The 21,577-nt window shown below is 44.6% G+C and overlaps 1 protein-coding gene across 1 annotated transcript in view; it reads right to left on the minus strand.

Annotated features, from left to right (window-relative positions):
• LOC135393822 (low-density lipoprotein receptor-related protein 4-like) overlaps positions 1-21,577 on the minus strand; it is a 323,511-nt gene that overhangs the window by 53,217 nt on the left and 248,717 nt on the right. Inside the window, exon 3 of the mRNA XM_064624106.1 lies at positions 9,413-9,553. Within this exon, the coding sequence (XP_064480176.1) occupies positions 9,413-9,553 (141 nt within the window). The remainder of the gene's footprint in view (positions 1-9,412; positions 9,554-21,577) is intronic.

The following is a 21,577-nucleotide window of genomic DNA, read 5'->3' on the forward strand; positions in this document are numbered from 1 at the left end:
TCGTCGGTAGTATAACTGTGCCTTATAAGTGCAGAGGATATTTCAGTAATCCTGTCAGAAACTGCAACGATCAAAACTTTATTTTGTTGATGATTAGGGTGTTTCATAGCCAGATGCGATACTCTACAACATTGCGCGCGCGGTAATTTGGTCGATGAGCATCACAGTGAGGGCGAGAGAAAAGACTGTCTCCCTCTCTCGACCTCCTGCGATGATTGGGCAATTCGTGCGAGGCAACCAATGGCAGGTCTTCGATTCCACGATGAGAAATCGTTTCACTTTAACGCCCTTTTAACGGAGAAGCCCAGAAACCTTGTGCTCAACATTTTAATTACAACTCTCCTCCTCCCCAGTTTCTTCGCGAAATGCGTTTTAAACTAACAAACTTGACGACGTGCAGTAGTAACTTATATGTGACAAAACTTCGAAGACTTAAGATTAGAACGCTAAAAAACATCGCACGCTGTCGCAACGCATCCAAATTAGAGCGGAAAGCAGCGACAGGGCTGAAAATTTCTGCCGAAAGGGTCACGGCACATCCGGATCTAAGCTAATCCCCCGGGGATCAAAGTTCGGCGGGCGCCGGAGACGAAAGGCGTATGAAACTGCGGAGGTTTTACAGTAACAAATTGGAATTCTTGACACCGGATTACCACAATCTGCCGCTCCCTCACGCCGACTTTAAAGAGGGAGGCTGGAACCCGGTGTGGGTGCGGAAGCTGCGCTCCGCCTGTGATTTTTCACAGCTTCTATCGCGTTGAGAGTCAACAAAGTGGCGTTCATTGTCTTGTTTTCGAAGAGGGATTCTCCAAAGTCTGGATCGCTCACAAAGAAAGGAAGTAGCGAGACGATGTTTTCTTCCGACAGTCCCCAGCTAACGCATTAAAGGAAAAAGGAAAGGCGTTCCAAGTGGGGAGGATGAATACGAGGGTACGTACCATAAGAGAAATACAACGACGCAATATGTCTCCAGGTATATACATTCGAAAGCCCTCTTTAGATGAGGCGCAGGATACAGGGATGGGCATAGTTGAAATGAGATTTACAGAAATGAAATATACACACTCTCATTTACATTGCTGTCAAGTGCCTGTTGCATGATATATAACCGGTATTGTTGGAAACCGCTGATATGGTGGCGAAGCCGATTTCCAAGAACTATTTGCAGAAACGTAGATAGAGGAAAGGACCTAATGAAAGCATTTTTAACCTAACGAAGGACCTACAAGAGATTGTTGAGTGTAAGAATGATCCGTCCAAATGTGAAAAATCTAATCGTCTGCAATGGTACTCGCCATTACAGACATAAACAACTGCAGAATATAGAGCCGTAAAACGGGCCAAAAGCTAAGGTAGTCCCGTGTGTATTGTCACCAAGTGCATTGTGTCTATTGCAGGGATGGGCAGTATTTAAATACATTGTAATTAAAATACTATTTAAAGTATAAATACATGTATTTATATTTTGTATTTAAATACAGACTTGAAAAATGTATTTATAAATATATTTAAATACCAATTTTCGGGTATTTATTCTTGTAAATACTTTATAAATACTCTTAAATACAGAATATACTGACTCATATCTTAAAGTTGCCCTGCATTTGACCTTTCGGGAAGAAGGGCGAGTATGGGGCGCAATTATGCCGGGTTTGCGCTAGCATGCGCATGCGACAAACTATTTTAGATGGCGAGTTTTTCACTGTTGTTGCAGAGAACGGTCGTGACTACCCGATTACATTGTTCTACGAAGCATCTTCGTCAAATTTAATACAAGCATTTGTTCATCGGCACCTGTGGAGATGCTGTTCTCCCTTGCGAATCTGATTGTACGGCCGAGCAGAAGATGCCTAAAAGAAGCAGTCTTCGAAAAATTTCTAATATTAAAATCGCCATGATAATCTAACAAATAAATGCTGTTCTTTCTTGCTGATTTGTCCTTATGATCGTAATTATTTCTATAATTCCAGATGACATCTTCCTCACAGTATTTATGGTAGTAGTTACGGTATTTAAATACAGTATTTATATTTTGTATTTAAATACTCATGTTGAAAACTATTTATGAAGAGTATTTAAATACCCCTGTCAACAAAATATTTTGTATTGATATTTAAATACTCAAAAAATGTATTTATGCCCATCCCTGCTATTGCGTATTGTCATCAACTAGGAGAAGTGATGAGAAAAGATTTGTAAGATTTGTCTAGAGACGCTCCAGCTAGATAGCTAAAGTGTGTCTCGTACACTGTTACACTCACAAGTCACTTTAAGTTCCAAGCTGGGTCAAAGGGGCAAACACAGACACAGAGAACACACACAATTGCACACGCATGCATATATTCCGTCAGTTTAACACAAGACTTCGATGTCGCCAGAGCGAAAAACCACCGTTCTTTCGCACCACTCGCGAGCTAGACGAAACAACCCGAGCGCATACGCTCACGAGAAGTGTAAAGCATACTTCGCAGTTAAACTTGTGGCGGCACGCCTGAAGACAGGAATGTGTTCCTCTATCTGAATGCTTGACGAAGCTGTGGAAACTATTTTGGAGTGTCTAAATTTTGTCTAAATAAACGTCTAAAAGACGAGCTGCTTGAATGCTGATTCACGAGCTCTTCCAACCTGGTACGTTATTTCAGCAACGAGAACTATACGAACTGACGAGTGGTCTGCGATGGGGAAGGAGCAGGGTTGGGCAACTGTACTCTCGTCGTCTCAAACTCTGACACGTTGAAGGCTTCAGTCGCGCGTCAGAGAAGCGTCCGTAGGGTGTCCCGTAGGGTGTGTGCCCTAGTTACCCACAAACAGAGAGAGGGTTTCTTACAAACGGTCGGCTACGATATCGCACGAGGGCATGAGCCAGACGTCACATGAAAGATGACCGAAGTGGCTCCAGATAGTGCTCCTAAGACGTTCCCGTGGCGGTGTGGCAAGATAGAGGTAATTCTTCCTCGGCAAAGCAAAAGGCTCAGGTCGTGGTACTCCCACCACATGGTGTAGGTTAAGGCGTAATGTTAGTGAACGTGGACAGAGACTATATCTCGTAAGGCATCCGGACACATATAGGAAGCGAAAGGCACTCAAAAAAACTAGATGTATTTTTTTTTCTTACTGGAGGATATGGTACAAGATGCAGCGCTTGAAAAAAGTATACAGAAAAATTCAATTGAAGACATCCGGAAAATGTGTATTGGAGACATAACCGAAAACATCCGAACATCCGAAAGGTGCGTGCATTGTCACAACTGTAGTGGCATCAAAATGGAAGACCAGCTACAGGGACCGCCTAGCTGATACGTCTCAAACGAACTTAGTATCACTAGCACAATCTGAATGCCAACCCTTGGCCAGAACCTATATCTGCTCAGAGTGTCATGTACCTGCTAGTCTCCGTGCAACAGTCCATAACTTCAGGGAACTCCAAGCGGGATAACGACACGAGAACTAGAACGGTTCAGAAGTTAATGTAAGGCTTGTCATGGTCCACTCGAAAGAGGACATCACCTATCAATGGATGTTGGTGTGTGGGTCTACTGCCATCAGATATGAGAACTACCTACGGAGGTAACCTACTATTGTCATCAAGTCGCAGCCATATCAGACGTGTGCCTGGACGATAGGACAGGTCGAAATGCTTGTGACCACATCGGGTTACGGTGCGTTTCTTTATTCGACCCGGGTAACCCGGGTTTCGCCTTTCTTTCTTTTTGTTTCTCTTTTCTTTTCCTTTCCTTTCTTTTGTTTTTTGTTTTCTTTCCCTTTCCTTTCTTTTTGTTTCTCTTTTCCTTTCCTTTCCTTTTGTTGCTTTTTATTTTTCTTTCCTCTGTTTCGATCCCCCTTTTTCTTTTTCCTTCCTTTTCTTTTTCGTTTGCCCCTTCCCCCTTTTTTTTTCTTTTTTTCGGAATAGCAAGCCGGCTCTTTGCCTGGCTAACCTTTCCTTTCTTTTTTTCTTAATAAACATATTCCCCCCCCCCCCCCCGGGTAACCCTGCGGTAAGTAGGTGACGTAGGAGGGTAAGCCGTCACGTGAACTCTCAGGGTGACGACTCTCGAGTTGAATTTTCGCCCAATGGAGGTTACTCTCAGGCTCTCAGCACGGCTGCCGAAGCAGACGCTCTTTTTTCGAAGTATACTGCTTATGGGCGCGGTGGAATTCGTTCGTTCTTCGGGCCACCATATTTGTGCACTGACCTGCAGTGTTGCTGCTTGGTACAGGTGTCACGTTTCGGGCAGGTACGCTGTGTTTAGGAGTCAAGTTCAGCAAGCATAGACACTTGATGCAACACAAATACAACAGCCAGCATTCCTGATAGCAAGCGCGAAAGACGTCTGCCAGTTACTGGACGTTTGGAATAAATATTTGTGAGCCTCATTATCCTTCGTGTAGGCAGCTAAAATGTAGTTCGTTTAATTTCTGTGTTCACTTATTTTTATTTTCATCTCTTTTGTGTTTACCGTCTACCCTGAGCAGCATGCACGTATCAGGTTCATGGAACTGAATAAAGAGTATTTCACGCTACGAGGCGCAAAATTTAGATACTTCAAAATAATTTTTCACAGCTGTGGTGCTCTTGGAAACAGGGACAGCTTGTCCAAGCGAAAAGCACTCAGAAAAAATAAGAACAGCCGCGCATGCTTCATCGGATAATGAATTCGAATTACATAGCCGTAATATGGGGTAGGAACGCAACGAATCAATTATGCTTTTTGTTGTGCTGTTATGCGTGAAAGGTCTTCCATGCAACTCGTCTCACGACCAGACATCCAAAATATACGATCAAAAGTGTGCGTTCAAACGCAAAGTGTGACCGATCAAAAGCAATGGAGCAAATGAAATATTAACCGCGCTTACCATTCATTTATGACAGACATTATCGTCTTATTAGGTCTTGTAAGTTTTCATTGTTGACATCACAGTGCAAACACCTAATCGGCTGAGGCACGGCTGTCAAATGAAAAAAAAAAAAATGAAACCACGCATGGCTTATCGTCTGCTCGCTAAAATTGGTGCGCGTCATGTCAGAGGCCTCCCTAGCCCACCTGCCGAGCAGCGCAGCCGCGAGTAGGTACCCCGGCAACCCTCCGGTGACGGGAGTTGAATTTTCTTCAGCGGGTCATGACGTCATTTCCACTAACCCTTTTTTTGTCGCCCCGCCCAGGGTTACTCCCCAGTTACCAGGGTTGTGTAAAGAGACGTACCCAATTTAAAATATAATTGTGTATTGCCATCAAGCTGGAGAACTATCTACACGCATTGACATCGAAGCGGAACATCAACCCCCTACGGGGAGTCCAGGACAATTGTATAGGTTCGCCAACGACACATAATATAGAAAGAATCGGCTCAAGTAATGACAGTGTCGTCGCCTATAGACCAAACGGTGCGGACAAGAGTGCTACGCGGGCTGTCACAGCGAAGCTCGCATGCAAGTAGAACCAAGTTTCCGAGAAAATCTTTGGTGCACCAGGGCATGGTGTGCACTGAATATAACTGTAGGGAGTGAGTTTTTCGGGTTAAATGCCTTTCACAGATTCGGGGGGTAAAAATCGGGCGCTTTTTTAAAATCTGTAATTCGGGGAGAAATCGGGCGATAATTGTGCCTTCGGGTGTTACCGGTGTTTTTGTTTCTCCTCTTGTCTATTAAGTCCTTTCCTAATCTCTCTCTTTTGTTTTGTTTTGTTATTCTGTTTTGTTTTGTTTTTTTGCGGGATCGTGACCTTCCAGCGGTATTCCCCGAAGGCATAGACAGTGTTGACACGCATGGGTGTATTTTGCTGGGAACGTAAGCGACCCATCGTTACATAATATTATAATTTATAATATAAATTTCATAATTTATAATTATAATTTTCTAATAATTTATAATTTTTTATAATTTTCTGTACCCCAGCTGTTTTCTTCTGTTTGCTTGAAAGCATTAGGGAATAGCAAGCCCACACCGTGGCTAACCTTTCCCTTTCCTTCTTACTTTGCATTAAACATATTCCCCCCCCCCCCCCCCATCGTTACATGTGTTACACGTGACGACCTTCGTTCGTCTTCAGTGGAAACGTCACCTGAGGATTTCATAGTGACTGAAATTCGGGGAGAAATCGGGTTTAACCAGAATTGGTCGGAGGTCAGTTCGGGGGGGAATAACAGGGGGGAATCGGGTTTAACCCGAAAAAGCGTGTGGGTATATCCGTACCTGTGCGCACTCTCTAGCAGACCACAGATGATGGATTAACAAGGTTCAAACTTGAACTGGTTAGAGTTCTGAGTGTTTTATCGCTTTTAACTGTTACCGCTTACGTAGCCGCCGTCCGTGCGGACCAGGCTGGATACTTTGAAAAGTTGGCCCAAACGAGGCCTTACTCCGTTCTTTATCCGGTATTAATCGGCCGATAGGGAAGACATCCTCGTGAAGCAGGCAGGGATAAGCAAAATAGCGAGTTGGAAGTCATAACTGTTTGTTCTTGCGATCCAATTTCTTAAACCCGTACGCGATACACATGTTCCTGTAAAGGGTGCTCTCTTACAAGTACACTACGGATGCGCGGAAGCCGACTTTACAGTCAGTGCTTCCTTCGATTCTGCCTGTACCATGAGTACAGGGTTCCGTATCTTTCTGACTTCTCCGGAAAACGCTGAAATATGCTCGTCAAATGTGCCTCATGAAATTCGCGATATTATGATGTATTCTGAATTCTGATAGGACGCATCTGGCTTAAATAAAAAACAAAAAAGCCAGTATTCCCCAATGAAAAACGTTTCCGGGGCTACATCCTTCGGGCAGCAGCGCATTCGGAAGCCTCCGAAATTTGAAATTCTGAAGTCGACTTTTCTCTGATGCATCTGTTACGCATCAGACAGTGAGTCCTGGTTTGTTACTTTATCTTTACTGATGACTGACAGAATCGGTATTGGAATAAAATTGGCGTGTATTCTTCGATATGGAGTGAAGTGAAATGTAAAGGAAAACTGAAACCACTAAACGTATCCTACGTTACTGTCGTACATGCAATGACCAAAGTAAGTCACTCAAAAAGGTAATTAAGTTGCAATTACGGCTAAATGACTATGGCAGTAATGAAGTCACAGGAAAAGTTACTGAATTTCAGTTATAGTTATTCGTTAAATGTAATTACGTTACACCTTCTATTAATGATTTGTAAAAGTAACCAGGTACAGCAATTATTCACACAAAATTTTTTAGCATAACTTAATTACTTGTAATTAATAACTGCACAGCTCTGACTACTGCCGGAACAAATTCCTTGCGCGGTGGAAGAACACGCTGGACGATGTTCTAAATCACAAACGTTTCCTTTTTTTTCAGAAAGATACTCTAAAATTCGCATTCACTGCCTTCTGGAAACGGGCCTTGCGCGAAGACATTTTGACTCTGCATTGAAGGTCGCTGAACACTCCCAAGCATGTATACGACCCGACGTCCACCCATTTACTCGTCAACGTTGAACCTTCAGCCATACTCATCTCATTGCATCTCTGCTATAGTCGTGACGCTGCCCACACGATCGGGTCCAGCAACTGCAGTATGGTATGCCCCCCCCCCCTCCTCTCACACACACGCACCTACACACTATAAGAAAGAAAGAAACTATTTTTTGCCCACATTGCCGCAACTGTAAATTCCTCTTGGGACAACAACAACAACAACAACATAGATGAATGGATGATGATGATGTGGGATGTTTCCCTGCGTTGAGTGCAGGACCCTACCCCATTCCAAAGAGGTTCATATGAGAGGATGAAGAGAGAAGGAAATTCCTACAGTTCGTGAAGGAGGCCGGTGGCCCTCAGAAAGGAAAGAAAAGCGCCAAGTGCACGGCACTGATGTCCAGGGTTACTCCATGGGCCGAGAACTTTGCAGATGTTGAATGGCCTCTGATCGAGCATTTCAAGTTGACATTTAAAGGCCCGTGGCCCGCCCCTCGCCATGGAGGCCATTTGCAGTGCTGAGGAGTAACTTCTAGGGCCAGGGAACTAATATAGGGAGTATTTTTTTTTTTAATATAGGGGACTAGAATCTGTAAATGCCCTCGTATATACTCCCTTTGTTTCTGTGTTTTTGTACTGTTGACTCTGCAGATCAGTCAGGAAAAAGGTGATCCCGTCATGCTCAATGTTACCCGACTATTTCCTAGACAGATTCACTTTACTTTCCCCAACAGAGTCAACACTGGAGCCACTTCTAAAACTGCGCCTGATTGCTCCCATTTCAATGTGCAGAAATAGCGTGCGAACCTTACTCACGAGGCCGACTTCATCATCTTCACATAATGTTCCACGTGCAATGGTGCAAGGTACCACACCACCACGGTGAAGCACCCCATTTCATCATCATCATTTATTGTTGTTGTTGTTGGGCGACTCGTGAAATGACGCACGTCGTACTATTCGTACGGTGCATTCCTAAACAACCGAATTCTGCCACTTATATCTTAGTCTATAATTAAAATCAAGAGGGTAAAATAATACGCAGCCCAGCTTGCTGAAACGTTGTCAAGAAAAACAATTACGAAAGAACGAAGCACGAAGTCAGAGTAACTATTTAACCGAGTATTAAATAGTTACTCCGACTTCGCGCTTCATTATTTCGTTATTACTTTTTCTATAATTAAACGGAAGGAGATCCGTTTGCTGAACAACAACAACTTTGCAACATTATGTATATGTATGCATAGACGAAGATAGACAACTCACGAGTTGAAAATAAATACCGACAACACGCGACCCACATCGTACGTCATTACTTCAGCTTAATCATCTGCTAAAAGTTAAGTTTCGATCTAAACGAAACAGTAGCTTTGACGCAACCGTGCAATATTCAGTGAAAGTTACCGCAATAGTACGGCGCTTCGTCAGTCGCTATCTGCTACTCCTGACAAGGTGATGGTGATGTGATAAAAAAAAAAAAAAGAAGAGACGTGAGAGCAAGGACAAGGACTTTGCGTTTACTAGAGTCACTAAATAAGCTACGCTTCAGAGTATCGTCACTGAGGCAAAAGGGGTGAGGGGGAGTTCGAGCCGCCATGTTGTTTCCGTTGACCTCCAGCCCCACCTCTACTTTGGCAATAGCAATAGATGAAGATGAAGTGAGGCAGTGGAAGTAGATAACACTAGTAGTAGTAAGAGCAGTACTAGTAATAGTACTAGTAATAGTACTAGTACTACTACTAGTAGTAATAATAGTAGTAGTAACGTTCTATCACACTTCGAAGAGCGCTCCATGGATGGCGGCGCTCGAGGTCAAATTGAAACAACATGGCGCCCTTTTGAAGCGTAGCTTATTTAGTGGCTCTAGCGTTTACCTGCTCGGGTACCCATAAGGCCGTTCACTAACTATATTAGCGTGACGCGTTCGGCTACAAGACGCATGCGAAAAGCAGAGATGCGTATGTCTCACCACATCCGGCCTCGTCGCTGCCATTGCCGCAGTCATCGTCCGAGTCGCAGTGCCAGCGTGCCGGGATACAGGTACAATTCCCATCCTCCGTGAATGGGGCGCAGGCGAACTGGCTCGGTCCGCAGTCGCACATTGTTACACCTGTGGTGACGAGAATCCCGATTACCGCTACTGACAAGAAACTACAGACCGCGGATCCATGTCAATCTAGTGCTTTAAAAATTTTGTCATGCATATTTCTAAGTTTAATTTGTGTTTTTGACCCTCAGTGTATCGAACGTGGAACGCGACGGTAATCATATAAGCAACTGGACCCGAATTTTACAACATTTCTACGGAATTTTACAAACTTCACACAGATTCGTTCTAAGCGCACAAAGAAGTGGTGTGTTTCGATGCGCGTTGAACGAATGTAGAATGCCTGTTTCGAACCGAACGCTTTAACGTCGCGCATGCGCACATTTTACAGTCTAAATGCACAGAATATACCCAACTCTTTTGCCGGTGTCAACTCGTCGTCACTGAGATCATTCTCGTGTAGCCTGACGTTTGCTCTTCGTCTGGAAAGCATAAAAGTTACAATCAATCCGCCGGGGTGGGTTATTTTACTGTACGTCACTGTCCCTCTTTGGAATAGAAGACTAGGAAATTGAATTGCGGAAGAGCAGGTAATAAATATAAGAGAGTAGTATATCCGACAAGAAAACTGTAAACGAGGAATAACTGTTCACGTCCCTGTATCTTCGTGGTCTCTCAGAGTGTATTTTACGCTCTTTCACAAGCTCTTTGACAAGCAACAACGACATTTCAAATTAAAGTAAGTCTGGTGAGACAACAACAACAACTTTATTTTTAAGCTGATGAATGTGTAGTTTCATCGCAGTCTTGTGAGGTAAGGCTGGATGATTAAAGGAGACGAGCGGAAGAGAGTAAAAAGAGAGCAAGTCATCTCGCGTTCATCTTTTTGTTTTCCTCAGAGTATGGTACTGTTGATTAACCCGAATAATATCACGACACAGATATCGCAGAACCATTTATTATTGCCAAGCGTAGCAAAATGTGACGTAGTCTCCAATAAAACACTTCGATCACGGAATTTCGTCAAGACACAGCGTGCCATTTTATAATTGTTCTCTCAGCTGAGCCACTGATTATTGGCGTAGCCTGGATCCACAAGCGTTAGCGAATAAAGATTCAGACTTTGCCTACGGTGACGTATAACCCTATAGCTACCGGAGAAAAGAACGCATTAGTAAATTGCGTTGGGCGCTAGGAGCCCACGAACCCTTTTTTTGTTTCCTCGTGTCATTGCGCGCGGCTAATGACGTGGAAGCTTAATGTCATGTCAGCTTCCATTGTGCCGGCTAATCAACTTCTTCAAGTAACAGGTCTTTTTCTTAGTTGTCGCAAAACCATTCGTGCGACAGTCACGCTTCTGGTGATTGAGGTTTCTCTAGAAAAAAAGATTTTTGTTGCATTTAATGAGGCAATCGATTCGAGGCAGTCATTTTGGGCTAGCCTTCATAAACACTTGGGAGGTCCGGGTTGTTACGTACGCGGTGAGCTTTCGGTGTGCTGTGCGACCTGCGCACCAGCGAAACGAGAAAAACGGAATTCAGTAAACTTTTCTCTCTCATAAACCTCTTAGCACCGTCTTTAATATACTTAAAGATAAAGTGAAACTTAGAGCCAGAGTCTAAGGTTTTGCCTGCCATGAACTCAACACTAGAAGTCAACAAGTTGAAGATACGATATCTTTTTATAAAACTACTCAACCTGACATTGCATCGCCCTCGTGCAGAAGAGTGATATCCTCAATTTCGAGAGAAGACTGAAGGAAAGAGAGAGTGAGCGATAATAAAACTAATATAATATAGAGAAGTTGACTCCATCAACGTAGATGCTGGCCACTCCACACCGCGTAAAGACCAAAACTGCGTAACACTCATCAGTTAACCATAATATAAGAAAAGTGAGAGAGAGAGAGAGAGAGAGAGAGGGAGATGGAGGAGGAGAAGAGACAGCGAGAAAAAGTACTTTCTTCAGAAATCAGCATAAATAAGCGCCACTCGTACATGACGATAAATCATATATAAATTACTCTTGCAATGCGCCCCCCCCCCTCCCCCGTTTACAGACAACCCCTTTTCTACAACATTTTCAGAATCGAAAACGCGGACACTCGCTAACTATGTAACAAAGGCCCAAGAACGTCATAACGGCGAGACTTCACAGCTTACAATAAACTAAAGCTAAAACTCTGAAGCGTCTGAGATACTACCTTCACTCTACACGGTTCATGCAACAAGCTAATAATCTCTTCGCTGAACAGATAATTTACGCCGCAACGCGTGTAGTAGGGCTTCTTGCTTTTAACCGTGTAACCGTGAAGGAATTTCCTTCGTGCATCGTCCGTAATCACCTTCTCGCTTCCATTTATATGCATCGGCCATGCTAAGTACGCTGGTATAGTGGCTCCACAATACATAAATAATATGGCCAGCGTGACCGCTCGAAAAAGTTAGAGTCTACGCCATTAATCGCCAAATATAACATCTAACAGGACAGCCAACAAATGATCGCTAAGGCAATTTATAGGGCACATTTTTTTTTTTTTTTTTTGGGCGAGTAGCAATATCGGCGATGGCAGGCAGCTATAACGTTAACACAGTACGCGCGAAAGTTTGCCGTTAATTCCATTACGTTTTAGTAGAGGTGTGGTATAGCTTATCGGCTGTCGTACATTGTTAAACTCGCAGGATGCCGTGGACGAGGAACATGATTGGCTGCGTTTTTGCGATGTCCCTTATTACGTCATGGATTGTAGAGAGGTTAGTTTTACTGGCTTCTTTTTTTTTTTTTTTTTTCGCATTATAAGCGAAAAGTTATATCTCCCGTTAACTTGTTCAGACGTGGCATCTTGATAAACACGTATTACGTGTAGCAGGCGGTAGGCACACCTACGCAGAGATGATATAAGAAAGCAATCTCGATGTTCATGTTGAATGATTCGTCTAATGGGTAACGCCAGCATGCGCAACAATGACGGCAAATATCACAAAATACGGTGACAGTAGCGTTTCCTATTTCCCTTACTTCGCGGTTCGCGAAAAGTTTCTCCATACATTTTTCGTTTTTGGATAAGGCGTGTTGTGCAACAAATAACGTGAGCTCATGCGTCGAAACGACGAGAGCGGCTGACGCGTACCGCATGCGAAAGGCGCCCGATCTGCGCGCCCTCTAGAAACCCTCCACTCCTTCAAAGAGCGTGTAAGAGAACAATGGGGAGTTGACGTCACTTCGTCACTTCTCTTCACTTCTCTCCACACAGGCCTGATGACGACACGGATATCTGCTGACGTCGCCCGACAAAATCGTGCCGGAGAACGGCTGATTTCTCCGAGCATTTTTTTAAATGCATCCCATTGTGCAATGGGAATACACCGCACAACGAAAATATTGTGACAGAATTTCGAGCTGCGTTACATGTCACTTTCTTGATCCTATTATAAAACTCCCGCCTGTTCCATTGCTACAGGAGGCACCCCGTCGCATTTTAGTTAAGAGACTGTTTTCCTGGTGCACATCTATCTATCACTCTAAAAAAAAAGTAAAATGGGGAGTAATTGCAGCTTCTAGTCCACTGGGGTTCCCCCCCCCCCAATTACTCCCTACTTTAGTCCCCTAACACCAAATTTTAGTCCCCAGGAATGCAAATAGTCACTGAACTTCGCAAATGGTCTCCTGAATACAATAGTCTACGTAAATACCTAAACTAATAAAAAATTCTAACGTTTCCATTTTTTCCTTTCTATTTCTATTCTATTCTATTCTAACTGGCGATGTACTCGCCGGCGGATAGTTTTTGTTGGGTCTGCGGTTATCTGTAGAGGACGTCATATTTCTGTTAAAAAAAAAGTAGGGTTGGCTTGGTAATTTTCGAAGTTCGATTGCAAAAAATAAATTTCCCTCAATTAAAAATCGTTCAAAGCCTTCCTAAATGGCGGCAAAAGTTTCCAGAAGGTAATTTCCAAAAGTCCCACAATCCTCCGGCGAATACGTCGCCCACCCTGCATGTGCTCTTCGTGAATTTGAATAAGGCCATACAACTCAGCTAACTGAGCAATTTTCCACCCACACAGACGAAACAATAGTAGAGGATCTGCCTTGCGAAATCGCGCCCTATACACATCGCAATACTTTATATCACTCGATGTATCACGGATGGCGGTTTAATTCAAATATTTTCATTCATGCACACGAATTAATGATGAATTATGAACCTGGGATTCTTAGAACAGAGCGTGAAATGCAGAACCCACTCTGTGACGTCCATTTAGTCTCGCGCATTTACTCCTTAAAGAGACTAATTTTTGTAGCAGTGCATTTAGTCCCCAAAAGGGAGTAATATTAGTCCTTTTTTTCTTACAGTGTACCCTTTCACGAGTGCGATTCTTCTTTGCGCTTAACGGACTCTCAAATCTCTTAGCAACGTTCAGCACACGATACGGCAAAACATCCTTAGCGCAGATAACGTTCTCTTCCAACCTCGCCACCAATAGAACTCAACCGAGAACCTTCGTTTCTCTTTCATGTCCCACAACCACATCTCCCCATCGGGCGACCGGGCATCCCGTCTTATCCACCGTCCAAATAGCCTAAAATCTTTCTGCGAGGTCACTGCGACACCACAGCCAAATCCGTAGCTCCGATAATGATAGCAACCACGGCCTGGATCGCATCCCCCATACCACGTCCCACATAATCCTTATCGCCACTCTCAGGTCCAGCGAATGAGGCGCCAATTCCTCTTGACCGGAAGCTGTTATTCCCGACATCCGGCCGCAACCGCCGCATGGAGGCGCTAACACACTCTCACCGTTTCCAAAGGGGCGGTAGAGTCACAAAAAAAGATACGGATAAATCCTTTCTCACTGCCGCCTTACGTTTCTTTACAATTTCAAAAGCCGCTTTCAAAAGGTTCACTTAAGAGAGAAATTTGACCTCACATTCGGCGTAACGAGAAAAAAAGTATCGGGGACATAAATTTGGCTCGAAGGAAACAAGATATGATCGCAAGCTGTTCAACAACAGGGGGCAACATGAACACGTGTTCACTCTTTCGGATTTCTCTTTTTCGATAAAGTGGAACCTCTACACTTGAAACACGACCCCTTTGATATCCAAAAGCCCTCTCTCGCAATTTATATCTACTTTCAGTTGATGTTTTCGTGCCTATAACAGCAGCCCCTACTGGCAAGCGACTTGGTAACAAGAGCGCTGTGCATACCCCAGCCTGCGACGTTATCCCGTTTTCCCTTTGGTGATGGTCTTGTCGAAAGAGAGCACCGGACTTATTACAGAAGAGAAGATGAGAAGTGCACCGTTGGTAAAGAAAAGGACGTGAACGGAAATCATAAAATGGTGGAAATGTTGTCTTTTTTCTTCGTCCCTTCAAGGATGATAAGAGGATAGGGTCGTCTCTATTCCTCTTTTTTTTTCCTTTTCTTTTTTTTTATGACGAGGAGAAAGGGGAAGTGTAGGGTGCCTGTCGAGCTCGTAAAAGTTTACGAGAGCCTCGTTTTTACAAGGTTGGACCAAGAGGGGGGATGCATCGTCAGCGAACTCGGATTAAAGTTCGCATGAAAGGGACGCTGGCGATCAAATTGGCGGAGAAAATAAACAGCGAGAAAACGTTCCTTGTGTCGAAATTCGGACACTGTCCACGAAGAATAAACGTGGAGTCAAAGGAATGTAAAGATAAAGTTGTTTGTAGCAAACCCCGACTGAGACTATCGCGTTCTGTTGGTAAGTGAATACGAGGCCCCCAGAGGTAGAAGACTGGATAACTATAACGGTGAAATTAAAATTTAATGAAATCTGAACGAGGGCCAACGCAATCAGTGATTGATGTCACGTGGCTCTTCGATAGAAAGTGTGCCGTGCACAGTGTTGAATATTACGAGCAAGGTTCAGACACGAGAAGTCCGCGGAATGCGAGACGACACACATGGTCGTACAGGTTGGAACAAAAGTTTACGGAACACGCGAGCGACGTACATTTTCTTCGGTGCGACACCCTAGCGGCTGCCGGAAGCGGGTGAGTTCACTGTTTCGGAGGGGTGGAAGGGTGCGCTGTTAGCGACACACAGCGGTAACTTGTACTTTCCAGGCACGCATAAGCGACACTGGAACCACCACTGTGTGTCGCTAACAGCGCATCCGTCCACCCCTTCGAAACAGTCGACTCACCCGATTCCGGCAGCCGCTAGGGTGTCGCACCGAAGAAAAAGTACGTGGCTCGCGTGTTCCGTAAACTTTTGTCCCAAGCTGTACCTGAAAAGAGACTGTTCGAAGCAGTCACCAACCTTCGAGCACACAGTTGAATTTACGCGTATATTTCATATGAAACATTTTCTGCAACAGAACCTCTTAGTTCAATAGATAAGCAAGCAAAACTGACGTTCACATGCGTTTTCGGTTTTACGACCACGGAAGCGTTGTACCGCTGCATCCTTGCAGAGGAAATAAGTGTGGTGACACCGAGACAAAGGTGAAAAGGTGATTCAGGTACGGTTTAGATACAACGGTGAAACACAATGAACAAGATTTGTTTCGAATCGACGGATATCACAGAGCAAGCGGTCGATGGTTGAGAGTTTAGTGGAAATACTTTCGGTTCTGATCACAAGAAAGCACGCGACAGAGTATTCTTTTTCTTCGACATGGGATCGGGCTTTATTTATTTTATTTATTACTCTTCCATTTCTGGTCTTACAGAAATGTGGACCAGCCGCTAAAGGCAGAAGCCTGACAATGCAGCTGGACCGACACAACATGCAAGCAAAAAAAAAAAAAAAAACAAGTAGCAATCAGTGACTATTTACAACAATTACATTGCAGGCAAGAGTAATACTGTTTCCTAACGAAAGATATATACATCACGTGTACTGCATATACAACAAGCACTATTGTGAGCTCTGAACCATTCAAGCTGTCGCTTTAAGCCGAGTTGAAATGAAATTACGTCAAACGACGACACTCAAACACGTCGTACGTATTTCGAAATATAGTGCCGACATCCTGTAGCAATACCTCACTGCATGACGAAATCCACGTCATTGATATCGTGTTCCTCCACATCGTCTGCAAACCCTTAAAGAGCATTAAAAATATCTCGCCGTTATGCACCTCACCCCTCCCGTCTTCATCCATAGCAGCAATAATTCGAAGTATGCGGACCTGGCACAACTGCCATTAGCTCCACAGAATAAAGGCTGAGCGCGGCATTCTCTCTTGAACCACGGCAATAGGAGAAATAGTCGCTCTACCGAGCAAACCTGTCCTTTTCGTAATAGACGGCACTGACAAGGCTCGGCCAAGATAAGGTCTCGGCCTCAGCTTTGTTACCGGTGTTCGCCTGTCGCTTGCACCCTCGCAGAACACAGTCGATAATTGCTCCGCTGCCAGGTTCGATACGAGTCTGGTAGCTAACGGAGCGCGAAACACGATAACACAACGAAACCGGGCAGCCCAACTTAATATGAACAGAGGAGTGACTTCTCAAGGTCTTCTCTCGATTACTCTCGCGAGTAATGCGCGAATACAAGTGAAGGTCAGTAGAGTTTGGGACGCGTGCGAACAGCGGGGGATTTTCTTCTTTCTCAACTCCCAAGGTAAGGTAGACGTGAATCAGAAAAAATATGGGGGGGGGGGATATGTTTAATAGGAAAAAAAAAGAGAGAGAGAGATGAACTGTCTTCTATAAAAAAAGAGGAAATTGAAAAGGAAAGAAACAGGAAGTAAAGAGAATAATTAGAAGATAAAAAAAAGGCAAATGAAAGAAAATGAGTTAGTACAGCACAGGCACGACATGGCGCGAGAAAGCACGGACAGAGGGCGAATGAGAGGCCCGAATATTGCAAGAAGCGGAGCAGGGTTGTGGTGATGGCACACTGGGTAGGCCGAGGGACGGGACCAAGGAGGATGGCCAAGGACACCGTGCTGCATCCCAAGCCGCATTAGCGGAGACTGAGAGCTTGCCGTTGGGGAAAGTGCTGTTGGCAGTGCAGAAGATAATGAGGGATATCGGCCACCTCGCCACAGCTGGAACGTAAGGGGGAGCTGGATTGGCCCATTTTGCGTAGCAGTAATGGAGTGCGGGCAATGTTGAGACGGAGGCGGTGCAGGAGTGATTCCTCCCGGCGGCTGCAGTGACACGCATTGAAAAAGGCAACCGAGGTGTCGACGGACTGCATGTGACTGTTGTATGAGGCAGCCTAAGATCTGAATGCTTGGGCACGCGCAGCACTCCGGGAAAAAGAAAGAAAAACGGATGGGAAAAATATGGGGATGTTGGCCACTACAACCGGAGAGACGGAGCTGATGAATGTTATGCGGCATATACAGCACTATTTTGCGCCAGGGCTTTATTTTGCAACGTGGTATGTGTAGAGGGACAATGGTACTAGGAGGTTCGTACGCATCGGGATACTTGCTGCAACAAACGTTCGTGTAACTTGTGAATTTGGCAATATTTAGTTTTAGCTCCGCGTTTATCGTGATCTCCTCCGGGATTTCGGAAGAGAGAGAGAGAGAAAAAAGCTCCCCTTCGATATCGTTCTGCCTATGGCTTATCGTTTTACGTCATTGGACTCTTCAACTTGGCTCAAGAACTGACTTAGCGTGCATCTTATTGTGGGAACTCATTTGTGACTTTTGGAAAATAATGCGCAGCAAATCAGCCATTACGATTTCTTTTATGTTCTTGTCGTGTTACAATAATTATGTTCCAATATCGGAAATTTAGGAAACTCAAATTTTACTCGTCGCGGAAAATGACTAAAATTGGACGTTTTGTGTATTGGTACATGAACAATTACTCCGTTACTTCGGATAGACCGTTAACGTCAGAAACACATGGACAACCATCACACTAGTAGAGAAGCTGCACTGCGAGTGGAAAGTGGAGGGGGAACATGTATTTATTCGAAGAAACAGAGCTAAAGTCAGATGTAAATGTCGGTTTTCTATGCTATAGAAATAAAGGAAAGAACTAACGGAAAAGAAGAGAGAAAAATAAAAAAAGAAAATTTACCATATTGACCAATGTGGTTTCATGTGCATGTTATCCTATGGACGCCACCAGAGTCCGGCACTTGCGACCCCTGCACACTCATGCTCAATCATCTCAGGCTGAGCTCCTCGTTTGCTCACTCACTCGCCGCTTAGCTCTCTTCGCTCTCTCCCTGCTCAGCTCAGCGATTTGCTCACTCATTTCTCGCTCAGCTCTCCGTTTGCTCACTCATGCTCTACTCATTCGCCACACTGAGCATGTGTGAACATGAATGAGCACGCTCATGAGTGAGTTTTGCCAAGCTATGGACGTCAGACGTCACCTCCTGTACCTTGTAATCCATTCATGTCGGTTGCACCGCCACTTTCATATGTCATAAGCGTGGCTGATTGGACGACAAAAACGCCGTTAGGAGGAATCGACGACCCCTCTAACACTTTGCTCACCCCGAGGAACTCATGCACCCTCTACGCATCTCCACCCTTCATCCTCTATCCTCCTTCAGTCTTTATTTCTTCTTTTTGTTGCTATAGTCGTGACGACGACCACTTCTGTCTGGCCAACAACGGCAAGCCGATTCTGCCATTGCCCCCCTCCCCCCCCCCCCACACACACACATCACGATGAGCTTCCAAAAATAGGAGAGTTGTCGTCCCACTTCGATGCATGTGTATAGCACTCAGACATCCAGAGGATTTATTCTGTTGTGTGCTCGCAACGGATGCATGTAGGAGAAAAGGATAGACCGTTTATGCGACACAGATTCTGAGATGGCAACCAAAGGCTTATGTGATTTGTATGCGCGAAAGGATATGTTTGTTTGTTTGTCTGTAAGGAAAAAAAAAAGAAGAGGAATTGAACCCGCTGATATTTCGCGCTAAGCTTACTTCTATTGCTTCCACGGTTCTGATACATAGCCGATGATGCGGGAAATATACAAAAAGCTCGTAGGAGCGTAGACTGCACTGGGGAGTAGAATAAGCAAGACGTATACGGTGGGTGACATAAGAGGAAAAGACGTGTGTATTGGTACAATATTATTTACGGTATTGCACTCCAGCGGCGAAGCACCCTGTATGCCATCATCATCGTCACGTATTTGCTGCTGTTGTTGAGTGCCTGAAAGTTGAAGAAGCGCAAGCATATCGACGTCTGCGGTTGTGTCTACACTGTCCGTTTTAAAAGAGTTATTGACGGAGATAACACAAGAAATGCAGCAACACCGTAAAGCTTGAGATATCATTCGAAAAACTTTTTTTTTTCTTTATGCTTGCCCAGCGTAACAACTGCAGCTATAGGAGAAAACATGGAGATGTGATGACGAAAAAGTACGAAACAGCAAGTAACGAATGGTGACTGGAAAAAAGAGTTTCAATAGCACTTTGAATGTCTGCGAGCGTACCCGGAAAAAATAAGAATACCTGTCACCTCAGGCTTATACAGCAGAAGTAAACCTCTTGCACAACTCGAACTAGTACAGACTTAAAGGCCAACAGGTTTGACAACTGCAGTAGGGCAGGTATACGGTGAGTCAAGGCCAAGATGGCTGTGGAAGGTTCATAATGGTACTGCAGCAAGAGACGAGGACAGCAGGTTAAAAAATGAAGTAGACAAGAGACCTGCAGAAACGGAAGGAGAGACCATAACTGTACCTAGAATACCCTAAGGCACGCTTGACACCAATAGGCACGTATTACAGTACCCGGCGGAACGAGCAGTCCGAAATGCATCTGCCTCGTCTTGCCACGGGCAATGGCATCTTTTGTCTCAGGAAAGCCGAGATGAAGCATGAGGCAATCACCACGCTGTCAAAGCAGATCAAACCAACCGTCCAAACCCTCACTCTTTGTCAATATTCCCTCTTCTGCTACGAGACAGAAAACGGGCTGCAATTTATTAGACACCAAGTGACGTTTGCCATCGGCAAGCGGTACGTTTTGAGGGCAGTCGTTTTTCGTTTTGTTTCTGTCTCCGGTCATTCATTCCTCCACACGGCAATATCGGAAGTCAACCAACAAGAAGAAGAAGAAGCCATACGAAAAAGCGTAGACGTACAAAGTAAGATTAATAACGTTTCTGGAAGGACCGCGAGAGGGGGCTGTAAGACGTCGGCCATCTTTGATGTCGTCGCCATTTTTTTCCCGTCCTTTGGCGAGGCGCCAACAGGGCCATAAGGGGTAAACTATAGAGTAGCCGAAAAGAAAATGGCGGACACAGAGATGGATCCTAATGCGCTAGAAGGGGTGCGGGCTGGGGGAGGTTGTTGTGACGATCACTAGTCATTTAGACCACGTATGGGAAGAAAAGGAATGGGAGGAAAAGTAGCTATATATGAAAGTTGAAGGGGAATGGATCAATGGGTGTCTTTTTCTTGAAAGCCACTTTCGTCTGGAAGAAGTAAATAAGCAGGAAAGGAGGGAATCTGACACTGAAGGGGCGGTCACACAGGTCAGAGGCGATGACGCAATTGATCTTTGTGCGACTTTTTTAGGCTCCTTGTGTCGGATAGACGAATTGGTCCCAGAGATCTTTATCAATCATTCTGCCTTGCTCCTAGCGGAAATGGTGCGTTGGACTGGTAAAGGATTGCGCGAGATCGGACGATTGGATAGCGAGTGTTTGGCGGGGTAATGGTGCTACGCGTTTGAAGGGAGGAAGCCAAATTACGTTTGTGCAAGCGGGAAGAATAAAAGCCAAAGTGCGATTCTATGTAAGGCACAATGCGCTCATGGGATATGCCTGACGTTAGATCGCGAATGTGAGTGCTATTTTGTTGCTTGCAAGATATGGGTATTCCAGAATGACCCATCTTGAGCCTAACCTACCCTAGGCCTAAGTCTAGCCCAACCCGTGTTAGGCCTAACCTAGCACAACCCGTGATGCGGCGTGGAGGTACCCCTGTTGGGAACGAAGGGTATGGACGGACACGTTATGAATTTGTGCTGGGAATAACTACCGAGTTTGTAGCACGAAGGTAGCAATCGTATTCAAGGTATAGAAGAAGACAAATAAGATCTTGGCTTTTAGACATAAGATACAGAGTAAGGATGCGGCGTTCTCACGCGTTTAAGGTACTTTTCGTGCCCCCC

Source organism: Ornithodoros turicata, chromosome 5 (genome assembly GCF_037126465.1).
Source record: "Ornithodoros turicata isolate Travis chromosome 5, ASM3712646v1, whole genome shotgun sequence".
In the NCBI taxonomy this organism is placed as follows: domain Eukaryota; kingdom Metazoa; phylum Arthropoda; class Arachnida; order Ixodida; family Argasidae; genus Ornithodoros; species Ornithodoros turicata.